The sequence below is a fragment of the Mustela nivalis genome (genome assembly GCF_964662115.1).
Source record: "Mustela nivalis genome assembly, chromosome: 12".
Lineage (NCBI taxonomy): Eukaryota > Metazoa > Chordata > Mammalia > Carnivora > Mustelidae > Mustela > Mustela nivalis.
Window position 1 is genome coordinate 42,320,127 of NC_139031.1, and position 23,571 is coordinate 42,343,697.

A 23,571-nucleotide genomic window follows, 5' to 3' on the forward strand; every position below is an offset into this window, starting at 1 on the left:
TTACTATCTCATTAAGACTAAATATTTATTTCTAACGAAAATAATCCTGTAATAGGGTACAAAGACAGATGAGTAGAGGCCAAAGGACCAGTTAGGGAAAGATAACAAGGGAAAGATGAAGAGGGGCTAAACTGAGATAAACTATATTACAACTGTTTCTATATGGAAAGACATTTCTATTCTGAAATATTATATTTGGAATATTTTAGAATAAAAGTTAGGTTCTATCCAAGTGTAAATAAGGTAAAGAAAAAAAAAAGATTTCTAACTATGGAACACAGCAACTTATGATGCCAAACCAGCTATTCTCCCACCCCCAAATTATAGACTGAATTATATGTATATCTATAACAATGGTAAGAATTACAGCTTTACTTTTTAAGTGTGTCTCTATCCCAAGCATTGTGCTAGGTGCTTTATGAACATCTAAGGCCCCAGTAACAAGGAAGGCATTATTACACCTAAAACTCTGGAAAGCTAACTAATATATCCAGGGTCACATAAGCAGTAAGGGATAAAGGCAGGACCCAAACACTGGTCTGTCTGCCTCCATAGTCTGTACTTATTAGATTATGCTATGCTGTCTCCATGTTTATCTTTTTAAGTTTTTGCTTGCATTCCTTTTTACTTCTAGGAATGCTGATTGAGGGGAAAAGGAAGCAAGAGGAAGAGCACCAGCATGGTGGGGAGGGGCACACAAGGCATGTAAGAAGGAAGAAGAGAAAACCACAGCATTTCTCATACCATGGTCCTTGCTTTAGAAGGAAATAGAAACTACAGCTGTTGCACTGAATTAATATGTTTACTTTATATTCCTTGCTATTGCTATGAAGACAGACACTAAGAGGAAGCTATTGCCTCTGAGGGACCCAAGTGCAGCACCATTCATTGCTTAGCCCCTCTGACCACGGGAAGGGCTGACTGGGATGCCCATGGCCAGCACTGACTGCTCATGTTGGGCAAGCTGGGTCTCTCTCTCTCCTTGGCCTGTAGGTGCCACATCTCTGCAGCCTGTTCACATCTCCTGATCCCAGACTTCTTCTTCTCTTCCCCCCGCCTTATTCTGATGACCACAATCCAAGCAAAGAGCAGTGTGGATGGGGCTCACTCATCTGGATTACATTAGCTGCTTGTATTATACTATTTACATTTATGAAATATGGTATCGCGAGACCACATTCAGTAAAACTTTTCCTTAAAAATAGTTTTATTCTTTAATCCACTTTTTATTGGTTAGAAGCAAGACAAAGTGAATCATATATTTAAAAGCAGAGGGAAGAAAAAAGACATATCATTCTAGAAATGTTCAGCAAGCAAATACCCCAAGAATATTTATCCAAGTGGTTACCCTGGTATATCTGAGGGTAAATGTGAAAGCAATTTTCTTGGCTATCATCACTTTAATATGAAATGCAAACCCCAAATACAACCTCAGGCACATTCCTTTAATTTGTGAAAAGTAGTCGTGTTTAGGGAGCACAGACAAAGCTCTTACCTGGCATAACCATGGTTTGCGGAGCCGCTGCATCCGTACTTAAGCAGAGACGTCCACCTTTGGCTAATCTATCGCAGAGCAAGGCGATGTGTTTCTTCAATCGGCTTGTATCTTTGGGTATGTTCAGCTGGCTGCTGAGGCTCAAAGCCTGCTCCTTTGAACTCTTTGATAAGCAAGTCTTTAAGAGGTGGGAGATGGCAGCATCCACGGTTTCTTCCCAGCCCTGAAAGCAAAAACTAATGTTGAATTTATGCAAAGACAACAAATGAGCAAAGTAGGCACTTTACGGCTAAACAGTTATAAGATGGAGAGTTTATGTCCCAGTGTTGGGGGCCTGTTGAGAATTTGGTTTCTAGAATATTTCCTACCAGTCTGGTTTTTGAATTCTAGTTCTGTTGGCTGTTTGACCTTGAGCAAGTTACTTAATTTCTCTTAGCCTCATCCTTATCTACAAATGAGGATACTAAGAGTCTAAAGCTCCAAAGGCTTTATACCAGCTCATTAAATGAGATGGTATATGAAAATCATTTAGTCCTGTGCCAGACATAAGGCATAAATAACAATAACACTAATAATCTCAGGTATAGGTATTTTTGATGATCTGGATCCTAAAGCTGCCAGGATTATAGTTCATTTTGCTTCATCTTTCTACTGAAGGAGAACTGGCCAGCACAAAGAGAACCTTTGGAGATCTTGGGGGAAACTGGAATGAAAGGAAAACCCTAGTGTCTCTCTCAGCTACTAGACCCACAGTCTTAGGGTTGCAGGCGGAGACCAGAGGAGTTTATTTCAAGAGGAATTTTTGAGACACAATCCTATCTAGTCCATTTCACTGTCCAGGTGACCAAAAAATGACACAAAGTGAGGAAGTGGGCCCTAGACCCCATTTTTGCTGGGACTAGTATGGTTGTGCTATAGTTCAGACCTCGAGAAGTACAATGCCACCTCAGCACCATGAAGGCTGCAATCCTAGTAATACCAATGCCGGGTGAGGACCGTGTCATAGAGGGTACCAGCACCAGCAGGACTGGCATGAGGAGGCACTACACTCAGATGGGTTCAGATAATAATAGAGCAAGAAGCAGGAGGAGTCAGCTCATGAGCTCCCATTGGGCATTGCCAGGGAGTCTTGGAGATAGCTGGGTAAGATTTTCATAGAGGTCTGGAGGTCCTAAGAAGCACAATAGGCAAGGCTAAGTGAAATCTTGGTATTGTTACCAATGCCATTTGCACCCAGAGATGGGTAAAACCTAGAGCACCACAGGTATGACAATCAAAATGAAACTATAAAGGAAAACACTAAATGAATTTATTTTTATAGAATGCTATAGAACATATAGCATCTATAGAACATATAGAATGCTTATATACCCCTTATATAAGAGGTAAGAAACCTGAGACTCAGATGGAACCCCTGGGAAGCCTACTGTTAGCACTGCTCCATCTGAGGAGCAGATACCCGAACTGGATTAGGTTACTTCTCACCCTGTGCTGTAGTGACGGCTGCATGTTTGGTTTCCCGAGAATGCCTGAAGTTCTCCGCACCCCTAGCACTATGCTTGATAAATAGAGGGTGATCAAGAAATGTGTTAGCTGAACAGTGAGACTGTTAAGGCACAGAACTAAGTTGGGAGGACTTTGGAGTCCAGTCTTGTGGGATTTTCCTAGGACCTTGTTTGCAATAGCAACCATCTGCATAGGCATGGTTGTCTTCACAGTCCAAAATGACTACTTTTGGAGGCAGTTCACTCCTTTCAGCAACATGTGTAACCTTCAGAAAGCTATTTTTATAGTGAACCAAAACATGCTCCATTGGCCCTGAGTCTACCCTCCAGAGCCATGCACAATAAATCTAACCTCTCTTCTACATGATAGTCCTTTATATCTATGAAGACAGCAATTCTGTACCCTCTCCTCCAGAATAAATAGCCTCAGTTCCTCCAGCTCTTCCCTATATAAACATGGTTTCAAGTTTTCTCTCCATCCTGACAACTTGTATTTGAATGAGTTCCAATTTTAAATACTTAAGAATTTATACAGCTAACTAGAGAAGCCCAAACTGACCCCCAAGACACCAGGTTGGGGTTGGAAGTGCAGGGTAGGAAACAGCCATCCCTCCCATTTACTGTGAATTCTCCCTGCCAGCCTGGAATTTGGTTGCCTCTGATCTCTTGGCAGCTGCCTCAACTCTTGATTCACAATGAGCGACCAGATGACTAAACTCTGGACCTTTTCCATACTCACCACATCTTCCTTCTGCACCTATGGAGTTGGTTCTTTACACTTAAGTGCAAATTCCATGTATGTCCACTGGAGAACTTCCCGCTAATTGCCAAACTTAAGGGTTTTTACTCTACTGAGCCTTTATAGATACTACTGGCCAAATTAGGATACAAATTAATTACAGTGATCTTGAAAATCCTTTCAAAAGATGTCAAATCCTTTCAAAAGATGTGAAAACGCTTCCCACCCCAAACCACTGAAGAATAATAAACCATTAGTTACCATAAAGACATCACTACACAATCACCCAAATCTAAACTAGACCACTATCTAAAACTAAATTTGTATTTCAAGATAATGGGTTTAAGACAAAATAATAAACCAAGTGAACCAGAGAATATATTTTCAAGTTGCTTTTGGAGCCACTGACAAAGAACTCTGGAGTATTAAAAGGTAAGATCTTTGCATATAATTTGGCATTTGTGGGGGCTGTGGTCATTGCAGCATTAAAACAGTTCCTACTGTTTTATAGACTATTTGTCTAAGCAAACTACTATTTCAATAAGTAGATTACAGTAGCATATTAGATAATTTAAGTTGATATGGCATTTAGTTAACATACAGGTACTATGAATTTCCTCTCTTACTGCCAACTTGCAGATCAAGTAAAAAACCATGTCATGTTTAGGTAGTTGGCATGGATATTTCTTTAATATAATGAGGCATAATGCCAATACTTCAGAAGAATTGCTACTAAAATACAGGACTATTATCTAGAAGGACTATATTGCTAAGTAAACTCAAAATGATACTAAAGGGTATGAAGGAGAGCACATATTGCATGGAGCACTGGGTGTTATATGTAAACTATGAATCCTGGAAAACAACATCGGGAACACTGAAAAGAAATTTTTTAAAAAGAAAGAAAATTTCAGAAAAACAATAAAAAAACTCTTCAAAATGAAAAAAAAAACTAATAATGTACTGTATGGTGACTAACATAACAATAAAAAAAGGAATGTTTATGAGACAAACAAAGAGACTTTGAAATGGGAGTTTTTAAATAAAAATGCAATGTGATAATTTGCTGATCAAACACATAGCATACTTACCTCATGAGATGTGAGACAAAAATATGTGGAAATGCAGAATCTTCAAATGTGAGAAGTACCTTAAAGGTAAGCTATTTTAACCTTTTTTTTTTTTTTTTTTTTTTGGTGTTTGAATCCATCACCTTTATTTACAGCTCTCAAATTAACAAGTTTAATGTTCAGTTTTAATGTCTACAAACACACACACACACACACACACACAATGCACACACCTAACCTTTATCCTTTATAGCTGAGTATCAATTGTACTAATAATTTTGCCTCTTCTACTTGTAAGAGTGGAATAAAAATCTTAATTTTGGGGAAATTGTGCTAGAAGTAGCTGGAAGGGGAGAAAATACAAAGCATATGTACTTCATTAAGAACTGATTTTAGTTTTCAAATCCTAGCTATCCCATGTGTGGCTTTTAGAAAACAACAGCAGGTGTAAGTAAATAAAATGTAAATAAATTTAAGGGGCACCAGGGTGGCTCAGTAGGTTAAGCATCTGCCTTTGGCTCAGGTCCTTGTCTCAGGGTCCTGGGATTGTCCTTCCCACCCCTGTCAGACTCTCTGCTCAGTGGGGAGTTAGCTTCATTCTCTCCCTCTGTGCCACCCCACCCCCCCCTAACTCATGCTTAGGCTCTCTCTCTCTCTCTCTAAAATAAATAAATAAAATCTTTTAAAAATTAAAAAAAAAAAATAAAGTTAAATGTACATGTTACTCTGTTTTTATCTTCTTTAAAACCTCTGTCAGTATTAGAAACTGATTTATTTATTTATTGGGGTTTTTTTTTTTTTTTTTTTTTTTGGTGCTTACTTCGTCTAGTTTAGTTTTGATAATTAGGGTTTTCTTTTGCTCCCAAGGTCTTGGCTCAACCCTATGCAGTAACTTTACTTTTGTCTTAGTCCTTGCTACCTGAGCCCCTACACTGGGAGCCTGCTTCTATCACTACTTGATGGACTGGGGCTGCCTTGGTCCTACCAAATGCCCTCTAAGGAACTGGGCCCAACAGGTGTGCCCCTGCTGCTTGACTTGTCTACTGCCAGTCTGCCTGCTGCATGATTCCCCCAACAAGATTTTCCAGTCCTTAGTGTTCACATTTCACCTGCTGGTGTGGAGGCTGCTATACCATGCTGGTCCCCGATGCCTCTCTGTACCACTGTGACATCCCATTTCCATGAGCCAGCTTTTTAAATTCAAGGCATTGGTCTCTCTGATCTGTTTCTCCTCCTGACTAAAGTCAGTCCACTGAGCTATGCTTTCTGCTAACCAGAGAGCAGGCACCCATGGCTGAGTTTCTGACTTCTGCTCTACCTGCCCTGCTACTCTGCACTGGTCACTATGCCTAAATAACTGCATGAGAAAGTGGCTTATGAGAAACAGTGAGAAGCAGCAAGTTTGACCACATTTGTAAAGTTACTTTCCTAGTGTATCAACCAAAAGTAACCCAAGGGAAAAAGTAAACCAGAAGAGTATTCTCAGAACACCTACGTATTAAGACAACTGAGTTGAAGACAGCTACCCCTAAGATACTAGGTTCTGACTTAACCTCATTAACTGCCCCTTCATTGTATGATCTCAGATAAATCACTTAATTTCTGTGAGCTATGTGTGAGGTCTCCAAAGAACAGGAATAACACTATTTGCCATGCCAGTGTGAATGATAAGGCACTCTGAAATCTTAAGTAGAAGATACTATGAGAAAAAAGCACATATATTCAATCCGACTTTTAAAAAAAATTAGAAAATACAAACACACCATTGAAATCCAATGTACAAAGCAACATCTTTAAATTGTTATTCAAATTATAAACTTCTGCAGATTTATGTTTATAATGGAAACACTACCACAACCTTAACTATAGTAGTATGGCGGGGGAGGGACACAAAATGGAGTTACTAACTGTGCACCTTGTCAGTTCTAAGGGACAGAGGAAAGGTAAAAGAGGCTCTCTGTCTAAAGCAGTAAATGGAGACTATGTAGCCATTATCCAGGTTTCAGCTAAGGGGGGGGGGGACTATCAGAAATATCTTACATTATAAATTTGAAAAAAAATAACCTTTACAGCATATTCATTTATCTGAAAAATAAAGCCGTATCAAAGAAGAATAAAATTCCTCCTGAACAGATGTAAAGGATTCACAATGAGAAGTCTTTGGTATTTATGATTGCTCCAGGGAGTCTTACGGTCATTAATACTTTGTATTACACAGTATCGTGTCATACTCAGCAAAGATAAGCTAAAACTAACCACAGGAAGGGTCACTGCAAACCCAAGTACAAATAAAACTTAGTGCTATTATTTGTAAATCATACATTTTAAAACACAAAAGAATTTTTCAGGATTTATCAAGGTTCAGTATATTTCCGAAGAATAGACTGTGTTCAATGAATCTTCCTCTCATGCAGAGGGCTCAACATGTTGAGCTATTTACCTTTGAAAAGTCCCTTTGGACTTAAAGCACAATAAAATTAATTTTTTACACACTGGACCAGATGGACATCACAGATATATTCAGAATATTTCATCCCAAAGCAACAGAATACACATTCTTCTCTAGTGCACATGGAACATTCTCCAGAATAGATCACATCCTCGGTCCTAAATCAGGACTCAACCGGTATCAAAAGATTGGGATCATTCCCTGCATATTTTCAGACAACAATGCTCTAAAGCTAGAACTCAACCACAAAAGGAAGTTTGGAAAGAACCCAAATACATAGAGACTAAATAGTATCCTACTAAAGAATGAATGAGTCAACCGGGAAATTAAAGAAGAATTGAAAAAAATCATGGAAACAAATGATAATGAAAATACAACGGTTCAAAATCTGTGGGACACAACAAAGGCAGTCCTGAGAGGAAAATATATAGCGGTACAAGCCTTTCTCAAGAAACAAGAAAGGTCTCAGGTACACAACCTAACCCTACACCTAAAGGAGCTGGAGAAAGAACAAGAAAGAAACCCTAAGCCCAGCAGGAGAAAAGAAATCATAAAGATCAGAGCAGAAATCAATGAAATAGAAACCAAAAAAACAATAGAACAAATCAACAAAAGTAGGAGCTGGTTCTTTGAAAGAATTAATAAAATTGATAAACCCCTGGCCCGACTTATCAAAAAGAAAAGAGAAAGGACCCAAATAAATAAAATCATGAATGAAAGAGGAGAGATCACAACTAACACCAAAGAAATACAAACTATTATAAGAACATACTATGAGCAACTCTACGGCAATAAATTTGACAATCTGGAAGAAATGGATGCATTCCTAGAAACATATAAACTACCACAACTGAACCAGGAAGAAAAAGAAAGCCTGAACAGACCCATAACCAGTAAGGAGATTGAAACAGTCATTAAAAATCTCCAAACAAACAAAAGCCCAGGGCCAGAAGGCTTCCCGGGGGAATTCTACCAAACATTTAAAGAAGAACTAATTCCTATTCTCCTGAAACTGTTCCAAAAAATAGAAATGGAAGGAAAACTTCCAAACTCATTTTATGAGGCCAGCATCACCTTGATGCCAAAACCAGAGAAGGATCCCACCAAAAAAGAGAGCTATAGACCGATATCCTTGATGAACACAGATGCGAAAATACTCAACAAAATACTAGCCAATAGGATTCAACAGTACATTAAAAAGATTATTCACCACGACCAAGTGGGATTTATTCCAGGGCTGCAAGGTTGGTTCAACATCCGCAAATCAGTCAATGTGATACAACACATCAATAAAAGAAAGAACAAGAACCATATGATACTCTCAATAGATGCTGAAAAAGCATTTGACAAAGTACAGCATCCCTTCCTGATCAAAACTCTTCAAAGTGTAGGGATAGAGGGCACATACCTCAATATCATCAAAGCCATCTATGAAAAACCCACTGCAAATATCATTCTCAATGGAGAAAAACTGAAAGCTTTTCCGCTAAGGTCAGGAACACGGCAGGGATGTCCATTATCACCACTGCTATTCAACATAGTACTAGAGGTCCTAGCCTCAGCAATCAGACAACAAAAGGAAATCAAAGGCATCCAAATCGGCAAAGAAGAAGTCAAATTATCACTCTTCGCAGATGATATGATACTATATGTGGAAAACCCAAAAGACTCCACTCCAAAACTGCTAGAACTTATACAGGAATTCAGTAAAGTGTCAGGATATAAAATCAATGCACAGAAATCAGTTGCATTTCTCTACACCAACAGCAAGACAGAAGAAAGAGAAATTAAGGAGTCAATCCCATTTACAATTGCATCCAAAACCATAAGATACCTAGGAATAAACCTAACCAAAGAGACACAGAATCTATACTCAGAAAACTATAAAGTACTCATGAAAGAAATTGAGGAAGACACAAAGAAATGGAAAAATATTCCATGCTCCTGGATTGGAAGAATAAATATTGTGAAAATGTCTGTGCTACCTAAAGCAATCTACACATTTAATGCAATTCCTATCAAAGTACCATCCATCTTTTTCAAAGAAATGGAACAAATAATGCTAAAATTTATATGGAACCAGAAAAGACCTCGAATAGCCAAAGGGATATTGAAAAAGAAAGCCAACGTTGGTGGCATCACAATTCTGGACTTCAAGCTCTATTACAAAGCTGTCATCATCAAGACAGCATGGTACTGGCACAAAAACAGACCCATAGATCAATGGAACAGAATAGAGAGCCCAGAAATAGACCCTCAACTCTATGGCCAACTAATCTTCGACCAAGCAGGAAAGAATGTCCAATGGAAAAAAGACAGCCTCTTCAGTAAATGGTGCTGGGAAAATTGGACAGCCACATGCAGAAAAATGAAACTGGACCATTTCCTTACACCACACACAAAAATAGACTCAAAATGGATGAAGGACCTCAATGTGCGAAAGGAATCCATCAAAATCCTTGAGGAGAACACGGGCAGCAACCTCTTCGACCTCTGCCGCAGCAACATCTTCCTAGGAACAACGCAAAAGGCAAGGGAAGCAAGGGAAAAAATGAACTATTGGGATTTCATCAAGATCAAAAGCTTTTGCACAGCAAAGGAAACAGTCAACAAAACCAAAAGACAACTGACAGAATGGGAGAAGATATTTGCAAACGACATATCAGATAAAGGACTAGTGTCCAGAATCTATAAAGAACTTAGCAAACTCAACACCCAAAGAACAAATAATCCAATCAAGAAATGGGCAGAGGACATGAACAGACATTTCTGCAAAGAAGACATCCAGATGGCCAACAGACACATGAAAAAGTGCTCCATATCACTCGGCATCAGGGAAATACAAATCAAAACCACAATGAGATATCACCTCACACCAGTCAGAATGGCTAAAATCAACAAGTCAGGAAATGACAGATGCTGGCGAGGATGCGGAGAAAGGGGAACCCTTCTCCACTGTTGGTGGGAATGCAAGCTGGTGCAGCCACTCTGGAAAACAGTTTGGAGGTTCCTCAGAATGTTGAAAATAGAACTGCCCTATGACCCAGCAATTGCACTATTGGGTATTTACCCTAAAGATACAAACGTAGTGATCCAAAGGGGTACATTGCACCCAAATGTTTATAGCAGCAATGTCCACAATAGCCAAACTATGGAAAGAACCTAGATGTCCATCAACAGATGAATGGATCAAGAAGATGTGGTATATATACACAATGGAATACTATGCAGCCATCAAAAGAAATGAAATCTTGCCATTTGCGACAACATGGATGGAACTAGAGCGTATCATGCTTAGCGAAATAAGTCAAGCAGAGAAAGACAACTATCATATGATCTCCCTGATATGAGGAAGTGGTGATGCAACATGGAGGCTTAAGTGGGTAGGAGAAGAATAAATGAAACAAGATGGGATTGGGAGGGAGACAAACCATAAGTGACTCTTAATCTCACAAAACAAACTGAGGGTTGCTGGGGGGAGGGGGTTTGGGAGGAGGGGGTGGGATTATGGACATTGGGGAAGGTATGTGCTTTGGGGAGTGCTGTGAAGTGTGTAAACCTGGTGATTCACAGACCTGTACCCCTGGGGATAAAAATATATGTTTATAAAAAATAAAAAATTTAAAAAAAAATTAATTTTTTAAAAATGATACCAAGCTGAAAGGGATTAAAAGAACATATATGGTATTGAGAACAGAGTAATGTCTAGAATTGTTGGTTCACTATATTGTACACCTAAAATTAATAGAATATTATATAGTAACTATACTGGAAATAAAATTCTAAAAAATAGAGGAAAATGACCAAAAAATAAACATAAACCTTTAAGAATTAAAAAAAAGAATGACACCAAACTGCCTGGCCTCTATGGCAGTTTAATAAGTTTTAGATTTTTACACAACAATTTTTTATAAAATAAAGCTTTAAAAAATCACTTAAAATGTTTCAACCTACCACTAATAAAATGAAACACTTGCCATTCATTCTTTTTAAATTTTACACTGAAGTGATTTATTGGATTTTTGGAGTTCTCTATTTCTTAGCTGTAGAAGTCTAATTCACATTTCAACCCAAAGTAGAACGGGGTACTAGGCTTATCAACACTGCTTTGTGAAAAATGAAGCACACTGCTTCCTAATGGATGACAATCTAAAAACTCTAGCAAACAGAAGACAAGTGACCTTCATAGAGTTTACCTGCAGTACAACCAGAAAGCCCGAGGTTGTTTCAAACCAATGTACTCTGATCCTGTTTTCTTAAGCTTATGTTTTGCATTAGACTGTACTCCCATTCTGACCCCAATGTTATCTACAGTGGATTACTTGAATTATCATAAAACTTGGTCCTGGATAGCCATATTCATTTTTTCTTTTTTAAAGATTTATTTATTTATTTATTTATTTGACAGACAGAGATCACAAGCAGGCAGAGTGGCAGGCAGAGAGAGAGAGAGGAGGAAGCAGGCTCCCTGCTGAGCAGAGAGCCCGATGCGGGGCTCGATCCTGGGATCGTGGGATCATGACCTGAGCCAAAGGCAGAGGCTTTAACCCACTGAGCCACCCAGGCACCCCAGCCATATTCATTTTTTTAAATGTTTTATTTATTTATTTATTTATTTATTTATTTGAGAGAGAGGGAGATACAGAGTGTATGAATGGAACATCTAGGGAGAGGGGACTCCCTTTTGAGCACGGAACCTGATGCGAGGTTGACGTAGGGCTCAATCCCAGTACCCTCAGATCATGATGGGAGCTGAAGTCGGACGTTTAGCCAACTGAGCCACCCAGGTGCTCCCAGTCATACTCAGTTTTAAAATAAAATATCAGTGATGTCCATTGGAGCCCACCTTCACTAAGCACTAATAATTGCTTCAGGAAAAGCTCCAGATCAACATGCACTATTCAGAAGCAAATTACAAAAAAAAAATTAAGACTGAAAAATCAAAGTGCTAATAAAAATTCCAGAGGAAAGCTACTTCTAGCAATGGTATTAGCTAATTTTGACTAATTATTCCACTGAAAATAACTAGAAGCAAATTTATAAAAATAATTTCTCTGAAGGTACTAATAGGGGACAATAGAGGCCCAAGAAAATGAAACCCAAGAAGGTGAGTCCTGAGTTTGATGCTGCTTTTCCCACGAGGTCATTAGCCTGCCTAACATGCATCACTAATCTTTCACTTTTTGCCATTTCAAACTAATGATTTATGCTTACTTATAATTTCCATGTAAGAGTCAGCACAGATCATGAAAATTGCATTGGCTTAGAAGTCAGAAGACCCAGGTTGAACTGTGGTACCTTTCCTTATGAACTGTTTGTCTCTAGGAAAATTATTTTAGTTGTCTGAGTCTCAGTCTCCTCATCAGTTAAAAACCAGAAAATTAATTTCCTTTGCCAGATACTTGCAGATTTGAGACATATTTAGCAACTGTATATACTTAATTCCATGTTATCATTCTTAATTATAAGAGTTCTCTCTAAAAGGTTCCTTTTTCTGGGCTGGTTCCCACAAATAATAGCCCCAGAAATAATAGCAACGGCAGCAAAAAGAGTAAAAACCTCTTATGCCGAAAATTTTACAAATATTATTTTGAGTAATTCTTACTACTATCCTATGAAGCTAGGCATTGCAACTTCCGACTAAGGCTCTACATATAGAGTATTTCACCAGAAATGACAGTTATTAAAAGGAGGAGCTATGATGGAATTCAGAGCTGTGTGGCTCTAAATACCCTGTTCCTTATCTCCCCATGCTCTAGATTTTTGAGGAGAAAGAACAGAACTTTACACAGCTCCATGTCAAAAATGAGGGACTTGTGAAGGGTGGAAATGGGAAGGAGAAATTCATGAATACAGGTTTCAGAGAAGAATTAAATTTGCTAACCTTTTCCTAACATTACATTGAAAATTAGTATCTGTCATATTAGCCAGTGAAAACACAAGTAATATTTTCAGAGATCAGCCTGAGATCACACTGTAAATCGCCACAACTGCTTAATATATGTAGTTACTTAGATGGGATGGCGTATATGTTTGTGTATTTGTTTGTTGTTTTTAAGTGATAGAAGTTACTTTCATCCAAAGAAAATTAATGAAATTAAAAAATAGATCCTGACCACTATGCTACAGAGCACTTCTTTCCCATTTCATTATGTCTTGTAATAGTGGCATCAGATCATCTTACGCTCCTTTTACTAAACTGCGTTTTAGAAAATATCACATGAGGTCTTCTCCCAGAAAATTTATGGGCAAAATTAACATATTCACAGAACCAAAATTTAAAACAGCTTCTGGAGTCAAATGAATAATCTGCATATAATTAAATAAGATTTTACTCCATATGATCTATGCCAGTTTAGATGGTCAAACTTTCAGAAGAATTCATCAAAGATTTAGTACCTGCAAAACTACTGAAACTAACACCTAGGGATGGTCTGAGGACACCATATCCCCTGAAAACATAACAATGGTCAGACTTGACTCTGATGAGTCTGAATTATAGTTGCTTGTTTCAGGGGCTCACTATTATGAATACTTGGAGCAGCCACTCCTATAATAAAATTGTAAGATACATTGGGTTACAGACTCCCTACATATCCACATATCTGATGGAGTCTGGGGAACCTTAACAAAGTCAGGACACAAGAAGGACTGTGTGAACAAAATAAAGGCATCAACTCCTCCCCTGATGATGCTGTGTTCTTAGCAATCTCAAAGAACAAGGAATGACCAAACTCAGGGGAATGTGTCCAAAGAAAAAATGAAACCACTGATTTAAATATGAAGATGTACGGGATCCTTTTCTTTCTGTTTTTCTCTCTCCCTTTAATTAGTTTGAATTCTTCAGAACCACCCAGTAGCTTCACTATTTTAAGATGTGACTACCTGCTTCTTTCTCAGTCAAGGCTACCAATGGATCTGAAACAACTACAAGAAGGTCCACATACTAGGTTTCTATTTCTATTTTCTTTTAAACAGAATTCTGGAGAAGTAAGGAGATAAGGTATTTAGAATGATATCTGAAATTACTGAATGGCACATCATTCAATGTTAGTGTCATTTTTTACAGTGACCAAGCTAAGGTAACAGAAATACAACAGCACAAATCTCAAAGTGCAATAGTAATTATTTATAATATGGTATGTTTATCCTTATATTGTTCCTAATTTTAAATGTATTTGTCCATTTAATAAAGCACTAATTTGAATCAATATAGTCATTTATTTTAAGAATATTTATTTAGAGTGGACTGATACAAGACATTACACTAAATATTGTGAGGTTAAAATCAGATATGCATTTTATTTTCAAGTAACTTTCGCTCAAGTAATAACATAAGAATATATACAAAAATATGATGAAGGAAACAAAATGTATTTGGAAAAAGGTTTAGGTAAAGTGCTTTTCAAATGATTTTGTTTTAGCCTCCTTCCTAGAAGAACATCAAGAATTACCTGCCAATAATTTGTTCAAGATAGGTCTTTACACTTTACATAATAAGGTAGTTCCTCATTAGTTTGGTGCAAAAATCAATATATTCATTGAGTTCATTCCAGTGCTATGTGAAATAAACCACAAGTCAATTAAATTTGTCCATTAAATTTTCTATTATAGAATCTAACAGGAAGACATAAGACATATAGATGGCCAACAGACACATGAAAAGATGCTCGACATCACTGATCATCAAGGCAATATAAACCAAAGCTACAGTAAAATACCACCTCATACCTCTCAGAATGGCTAATATCAACAACACAAAAAACACCAGGTATAGGCAATGATGTGAAGGAAGTGGAACCCTCTTGCTCTGTTGATGGGAAGAAAAATTGGTGCAGCCACTCTGGAAAACAGCATGGATATTTCTCAAAAAGTTAAAAATAGAACTTCCGGGATGCCTGGATGGCTCAGTCAGTTAAGCGTCTGCCTTTAGCTCAGGTCATGATCCCAGGGTCCTGGGATCAAGTATTACATGAGGCCTTTTGCTCAGTGGGGGGTCTGCTTCTCTTCCTGCCTGTTCTGCCTGCTCTACCTGCTGCTCCCCATCCTTGTGCTCCCCCTCTCTCTCTCTCTCTGACAAATAAATAAATTTTTTTAAAAAAATAGACCTCCCCTATGATACAGCAATCACAGTAATGGTATCTACCCAAAGAATATGAAAATACAAATTTAAAGGGATACATGCACCTTGATGTTTATAGTAGCATTATCTATAATAATCAGGTTATGGACATAGCCAAACTGTTCATCGACTGATGAATGGATAAAAAAGATGTGATACATTAAGCCATAAAAAGGAATGAAATCTTGCCATCTGCAACAACATGGATGGAGCCAAAGAATATTATACTAAGCAAAATAAGTCAGCCAGAGAAAGACAATGTCTGCGATCTCACATATATGTGGAATTTAAGAAACAAAACAAATGAGCATAGGGGATTAAAAAGAGTGAGGCAAACCAAGAAATGGACGCTTAACTATAGAAAACAAATTGATGATCACCAGAGGGGAGCTGGATGCAGGGATAGGTTAAATAGATGATGAGGTTATGGAGGCCACTTGTGGTGATGAGTACCAGGTGATGTATGGAAGTGATCAATCACTATATTGTACACCTGAAACTAATATTACACTCTACATTAACTAACTGGAATTTAATTTTAAAAATTTTTAAAAAGACTTCAGTATGATTACCTGGTCAAAAGTTTCCCCATGGAATCAGATTGTTCATTTTTGTAAATCCTCTAGATTAGACTCAAAACTTGCCTGGTATTTTCTGTGTGATCATGGGCATACTTCCTCATCTGTAAACTGGAACAAACAGTCCTGAGACAAGGCTGTGAGTGCAAATAGTTTACCTGAGCGCTGACCCAAGAAGTAACAGTTGGTAGTGAGGAAGGGACTGGGAAGGGGGAGAAGCCAATACACTGTGCTGTCAAGCAATTAACGCTAAAGGCAACTGTGCAATCCTGCTGGACAGCTCTGGGAGGTAGTGTACCTTGGACTTGGTAAAGTACCTTGGACTTTCCTGGTTAGAGGGATGAGGAAGCTGGGGTATTAATCTACCAGTTCCTACTAATCATTGACTGAATACAGTGGCTGTACAGCCTCTGCTAAACAGGAAGAGTCCTCAGGCAAAAAGCTGCACACGTTCAAAAGGCAGAAATTCTCAGGAATGGTGGGAGGTGAAGAGATATGGGCAGATCACACATAGTATCTGCTACTTCAAAGACACATAGTGTGGATTAAATGGGGTAACATATATAGAGTCCTTGGTCAATACATAATAATAATTCTCAATAAAATTTAATTTTCTAACAATATTTTTTTATTTCTTTAAACTTTTTTTTTTCAGTGCTCCAAGTTTCATTGTTTATGCATCACACCCCGTGCTCCATGCAGTATGTGGCCTCCTTAAAATCCACCACGAGGTTTACCCAACCTCCCAACCACCTCCCTTCCAAAACCAAAACCCCCAACTCCCTTCTCCTTTCCTTCTCCCAATTTCCTCCATGCTCCACAAGTAAGTGAAACCATATGATAATTGACTCTCTCTGCTTGACTTCTTTCACTCAGCATAATCTCTTCCAGTCCTGTCCATGTTGCTACAAAAGTGGGGTATTCATCCTTTCTGATGGAGGCATAATACTCCATAGTATATATGGACCATATCTTCCTTATCCATTTGTCCGTTGAAGGGCATCTTGGCTCTTTCCACAGTTTGGTGACCATGGCCATTGCTGCTATGAACAGATGGCCCTTCTTTTCACTACATCTGTATCTTTGGGGTAAGTACCCAGTAGTGCAATTGCAGGGTCATAGGGAAGCTCTATTTTTAATTTCTTAAGGAATCTCCACACTGTTCTCCAAACTGGCTGCACCAACTTGTATTTCCACCAACAGCATAAGAGGGTTCCCCTTTCTCCACATCCTCTCCTTGTCATGTTCCTGATCTCAAAGGTTGCAGCCTTCCCATTGAGATCAGGAACACGACAAGGATGCCCACTCTCATCACTCTTGTTCAACAGAGTACTAGAAGTCCTAGCAACAGCAATCAGAAAACAAAGAGAAATAAAAGATGTCCAAATTGGCAATGAAGAAGTCAAACTCTCTCTCTTCGCAGATACGTGATACTTTATATGGAAAACCCAAAAGACTCCACCCCCAAACTACTAGAACTCATACAGCAATTCAGTAATGTGGCAGGATACAAAGTCAATGTACAGAAATCAGTTGCTTTCTTATACACTAACAATGAAAACACAGAAAGCAAAATTAGAGAATCAATTCCATTTACTATAGCACCAAGAACCACAAGATACCTGGGAATAAACCTAACCAAAGAGGTAAAGGATCTGTACTTGAAGAACTACAAAACACTCATAAAAGAAATCGAAGAAGACACAAAAAGATGGAAGACCATTCCATGCTCTTGGATTGGAAGAATAAACATTGCTAAAATGTCGATACTGCCTAGAGCAATCTATACTTTTAATGCCATTCCGATCAAAATTCCACCAGTATTTTTCAAAGAGCTGGAGCAAATAATCCTGAAATTTGTATGGAATCAGAAGAGACCCTGAATTGCTAAAGAAATGTTGAAAAAGAAAAACAAAACTGGGGGCATCACGTTGCCTGATTTCAAGCTTTACTACAAAGCTGTGATCACCAAGACAGCATGGTACTGGCATAAAAACAGACACATAGACCAGTGCAACAGAGTAGAGAGCCCAGATATAGACCCTCAACTCTATGGTCAAATAGTCTTTGACAAAGCAGAAAAAAATATACAGTGGAAAAAAGATAGTCTCTTCAATAAATGATGCTGGGAAAATTGGACAGCTACGTGTAGAAGAATGAAACTCGACCATTCTCTTACACTACACACAAAGATAAACTCAAAATGGATAAAAGACCTCAACGTGAGACAGGAATCCATCAGAATCCTAGAGAAGAACATAGGCAGTAACCTCTTCAATATCAGCCACAGCAACTTCTTTCAAGATATGTCTCCAAAGGCAAAGGAAACAAAAGCGAAGATGAACTTTTGGGACTTCATCAAGATCAAAAGCTTCTAAACAGCAAAGGAAGCCATCAAGAAAACAAAGAGGCAACCCATGGAATAGGAGAAGATATTTGCAAATGACAGTACAGACAAAAGGCTGATATCCAGGATCTATAAAGAACTTCTCAAACTCAACACACACAAAACAGATAATCATATCAAAAAACGGGCAGAAGACATGAACAGACACTTCTCCAATGAAGACATACAAATGGCTATTAGACACATGAAAAAATGTTCATCATCACTAGCCATCAGTTAGAATATCTTAGAATATCTTAGAATATCTTAGTTACACCAGTTAGAATATCTTAGAATGGCCAAAACTAACATTATTTTGAACTGTAGGAAGCAAGCCTATCTCTCTCTCACACAATCACTCTCTCCCTCTCCTTCCTCTGTATGTATGTGTGATTCCTCTCCTTTTTTCTCTACAAAACAGGAATCCTCTAATTAGTGGTTTACAGGACTTGGTTCTGAAACTGCTGCAAACTATACAGAAACATTTATAACCCTGAATTATAATAAATGGGTTAGAATGCAACTAACCACTGCCATTAAGCCACAGAAATTAGATTTTATTTCCAAGAAAGTGGAAACTCTCACTATTCTAAAGGCAAAAAGTGAAGCATATTCCTGTTAACAATTTCAGTTATTTCATCTGCATATTCATATTCACTGTGTTGGGAGAGAAAATCTGGGTTCTTGCAGTTTTCATAAATGACATATAGGGAAATTTAAACTCAGATTTCATATTATGCAATCTGCCAGATTAAAAGTGTTAGCAATAGGTACTCAATCTTCATTACTTTTCACAGCTTATTTGTGGCTTTCTCTTAAAAAAATCAGCAACTAATAATTTTTTTTTCTATTTATATGAAATATGCTTCTGGTCAAGAATGTCTACTCCAAGATAGAAAGCCAAGGCCTTGCCTTTTTCAGTAACTTTCTTGTCCCCAACTCAAACTACACAGAGGTTTCCTCTTAATAAAAAATGACTATAATTATAATTTTTATAATTATACTTAAAATTACATTCCATTAATTCCAGGAATTTCTCCCCCCACATTTTAACATCTCTGAAATAGTGATGTATTTTATCTAACAACTGCTGGCTTCCAGGCTCCAATAATGCTATCATTGTCAGTGTCTGTGTATGCACAATCTCTGTCCAAATTGGTCTTATATTGTCATTTCAACTGACATGTGTGCAATGCTCAGATGCTCAGACTCTCCTATTGAACTGAAATTTAAGATATCTTTTTAAAATTATGCTATGACTTACTGAATAAAAAAGTTGAAATGGGGCAGTAGGAAATATAAATTTGAAATTACTGAAGCAAATATTCATGACAGAAGAATGACAACATTCATATTATCTTGCAAAAGCAAAAGCTAAGTGCTTTCCAGGATGTAAGACAAGAAGATACAGATAGAAAAAATGTGTTGTATTTTGTTACTGAGATACATGCACACAGGTTACCATCCTGTGCCAACCAATATAATTGAAGTAGAAGTTACCAAATCCCTGGAATAGATGTGGTTTGATTAATTAATGTATTACATAGAACTATTGTTCAAGCAATAAACATCAATTTGCCTAAAATTTCCTGTTAACTCTGAATGGAAGCTACTCAGCTTTCAGCAATATATGATTCAACTGAGGGCAAAAAAAAATAAGGCTTTGATCTTCATCAAAAAGAAAAGTATTTAAAATAGATATAAGAGGCTCTAAAAAAAATCAGGAGGGCAACAGTGGCATGCTCTTAAATGCTGCATCAACAATGCTCTTTGTGGCACAAAGGTCACACACACAGCACATAGGACTATGCTTTGTGGATAAACGTGTATAGCAATGACATTTAGAGTTTAAAGATGAGTTAAGAGAATCAAATTTTGAATGTGAAGAAGTGTCAAGAACACTTCAACCAATTTATGTTGCTTGATTCAGGCACAAGAGTAACAGATGATAAAATGTATGCTTTAATAAGTCTAAAAGAGATCCTTCAATACTTATTAAAAACATTAAGTGACCAAAAATACTATGTCATAGTTTAATTGACAGTGTTTTTTTTTCCCTAAGAGTTCCATAAAATAATGCTGTGACTCACAGCACCTTATTGTTGAAAAACAGTAGTAGTACTAATAGCTAATAATTTTTAGGTGACTGTCATATGCCCGCCTCCACATTTACATACAGTATCTCAATTAGTCCTTACAGGAATCTGGAGAGGTATATAAAGGGTATCCTCATAACAACTGCATACCTTTGACAAGTAGTTCCCAAATGAGGTCACAGATATAATGCAACTTTTAAAGCACGGTTTAGTACTTCTGTACTTGTAGTTGTAAGTAGTAGTATTTTGGTCTTCCAGATGATATAGATAACTAACCATCAAAACCCTGAATCTGAAAATGATGATGGAGACACCCATGGGAGGCTCAATAAGTGGTCTATTTCACTGAGACCAAACAAGCAAGGTAATTTTCAGTTACTTTGTGTGAAAAATAGAATTTGGATTATGTCTTCTTGAGGAAGAAAAAACCTTAGTATATATTTTTTTCATTAAATGTTTATTGTGCTTCAGTCAACCATTTGTAGTAGGCCACAGCCAAACTTAAATTTGCAATAAAGAGAAATATAGTACAGAAAAGGATATAGCTGCGATGCAAAAAGAAACTTCATGTGCAACAGCTACTCAGATGCTGATGTGGCCCTGCTCCCAGCCTAAGTGTGGGAAAGGCAGTGAACCTCTGGTTCTAAACACCTCTGTCTGAACTGGCAGATTCCTCGCCCTGCACAAACTGTGTTTTCCATCAGACTCTGGGCATGCCTTCATGAGAAAAGGCATTGGAGAGCCAAGTTCTCTCACTTTCTTAATCCCATGTTCTTCCTCTGAACCATTTGTTTACTGGTTCAGTAGGATTATAAAGTGAAAGCAAGCTGAAATAAAATCTCAATGGTCATTCTCACCTCTCTTCAAAGCAGAGCCAATCCTTAGGGTCTGGTCTAGTTCACCACTGTATAGATAAGGAAACCAATGCTTAGACAGTTCCATAATTTGCTTAAGGATGTAGAGCTACTTAAGTATTTGCTCTAAAAAGGGTGGAGGCACGGATTTGAACCCCAGTCTGACACAATACCTATTCAAACCATAGTTTATATTTTCTAACTATTAGCATTTAGGTTGCTTTAAGTATTTCATAATTATAAACATGGTACCAAATAGATTTTAGTTTACTACTTTTAGTGCATTAACTTAGATTACTGGTACCAAGTGTTGGATTTGTTTTGTGGCCCTTCTTGTCCTAGAGATCTACAACCCTCTGGAAAGCCTACAGCAGAAAATATGTGGATATGTCTATTTTACTTCAGGTCTCTAGGCACTATTTATTATCAAGTTTGACTAAATCAATATAGGTGAAGTGTACCTAATAATTGTTTTCACTTGCATATATTCATCACTGGTAAGATTAAAAATTTTTGTATTTACTCGTTTGAACTACAGGACATGTGAATGAATATATGTATAAATATATACATGTGTGGTGGTCTGGCTATCGGTCTATCTATATCATTTACCATCCATGCACATCCATGCAGGAGAGATCAGATTTCTGATCTCTCTTTTGGGTTCTCTTACAGAACCCAAACATATTTGAGGTTGCTTACAAAAAACAGGGATGGTGAAAATGGAAGGAGAATACTTCCTTTTTTAATAAACCATACAGTTTTTTAAAGAGAATCTGCGATCGTGTGGAACACTATCGAAATAAATGGGGTATCAAGCAATCCCTTGATACTTATATCCAACTATATGCTTAATTTAAGCTTTAATTCTATGGGGATATAGAAGAATCTGTCCTTACATTTATTAGAATACAAGATAAGTGGGGTGCCTCTGTGGTGTGCCTCTGTGGTTAAGCAACCGACTCTTGGTTTCGGTTCAGGTGGCAATCTGATGATCATGAGATTGAGCCCTGCTTTGGGCTCCATGGAGTTGGCCTAAGATTCTCTCTCCCTCTCCATTTGCCCCTCCCCCCACTCATGTGTGCACTCTCTCCAAAATAAATAAATAAATCTTAAAAAAAAAAAGAATACAAGATAAGCACACTAACCATTTCAGAATATATAATGAGAGCTAAGTTGTGTCATAGCACCAAGTGAAATTCACAAGGGGATGGAAGCCAGAATAAATGAGGAAAGAGAATTGATCTGCCCTAAAAGAGGGTGGATAGAGGAGTAAAGAGAAGACACTATGTTAGGTGAAGAAAAGAAAAAACACTATTAGCTGTGGCCTGATGCAAAGAAGCTGTGTACCTGTGGAAAGTCAGATTTCCCAGATGAAGTAGGAAAGCTGGGGAGTCACAGAAACTGATTTTGAGAAAGAAGATATGATGGTGCCAAGCAACTGAATGCCTGGCACTGGAGTCCAAACTGAACCAGGAGCAAAGAGAGCCACAGAAAGTATGTAAGTAGATGTGTGACAAGAGAGCAGTGGGCTGAGTCTAGCAGTGATATACAGGGCATACCAATGCAGAGACATGAGAAGAAAGGCTACTTCAAATGCCACCACAGAAAGCCAGGTAGAATAATGAGGATGCAATCCAAGGGGGTTTCTGAGAAACATATCCAAATGAAAAACAGCAGGCCAGAGTGACTGACTAAGTCTGCAGCTCTGTATATGGTTAGAGCACAGAAGGAGCACTGGTTTTAGAGGAAAGACAGCCCAATTTCTACATGTACCTTTCTAAAAGAATGCAATGTTCCAGACATCAAAATCATCGCTTTGCAATTGGTAGATTCAAAATAAGTTGGGTAAAGGTATTTTAAGGAAATCAAATTAATATAAATACATTTCTGGGGCTCCTGGGTGGGTCAGGCCATAATCTCAGGATCAAGGTCCTGGGATCGGGGCCCCCGCATTGTTGGGCTCCCTGCTCAGCCAGGAAATCTGCTTCTCTCTCCCTCTCCCTCTGCTGCTCCTCCTGCTTGTGTTCCCTATCTCTTTCTTACTCTCTCAACTAAATAAGTAAAGTCTTAAAAAAAAAAATACACGTTTAGCCAGGAATCAAAACAGTAGGCATTATGAGAATGATGATGATCATTATTTTCCTCATTGTGGTTGACTGAATTTCACTTATTTATTTATATTTAAACCACATCCAGCTTCACAAAGGTTTGGGAGTGGCATACAGTGAGAGTGAAGCTTCAATTAATCAATTATTTATTTATTTATTTAGTATC

The 23,571-nt window shown here is 37.9% G+C and overlaps 1 protein-coding gene across 3 annotated transcripts in view; it reads right to left on the reverse strand.

Annotated features, from left to right (window-relative positions):
* The window catches only part of BBS9 (Bardet-Biedl syndrome 9), a 458,943-nt gene that overhangs the window by 72,035 nt on the left and 363,337 nt on the right, over positions 1–23,571 (reverse strand). For all 3 annotated transcript variants that reach the window (XM_082691753.1, XM_082691755.1, XM_082691754.1), the window contains one exon: positions 1,496–1,718. In XM_082691753.1, coding sequence (XP_082547879.1) covers positions 1,496–1,718 — 223 coding nt within the window. The remainder of the gene's footprint in view (positions 1–1,495; positions 1,719–23,571) is intronic.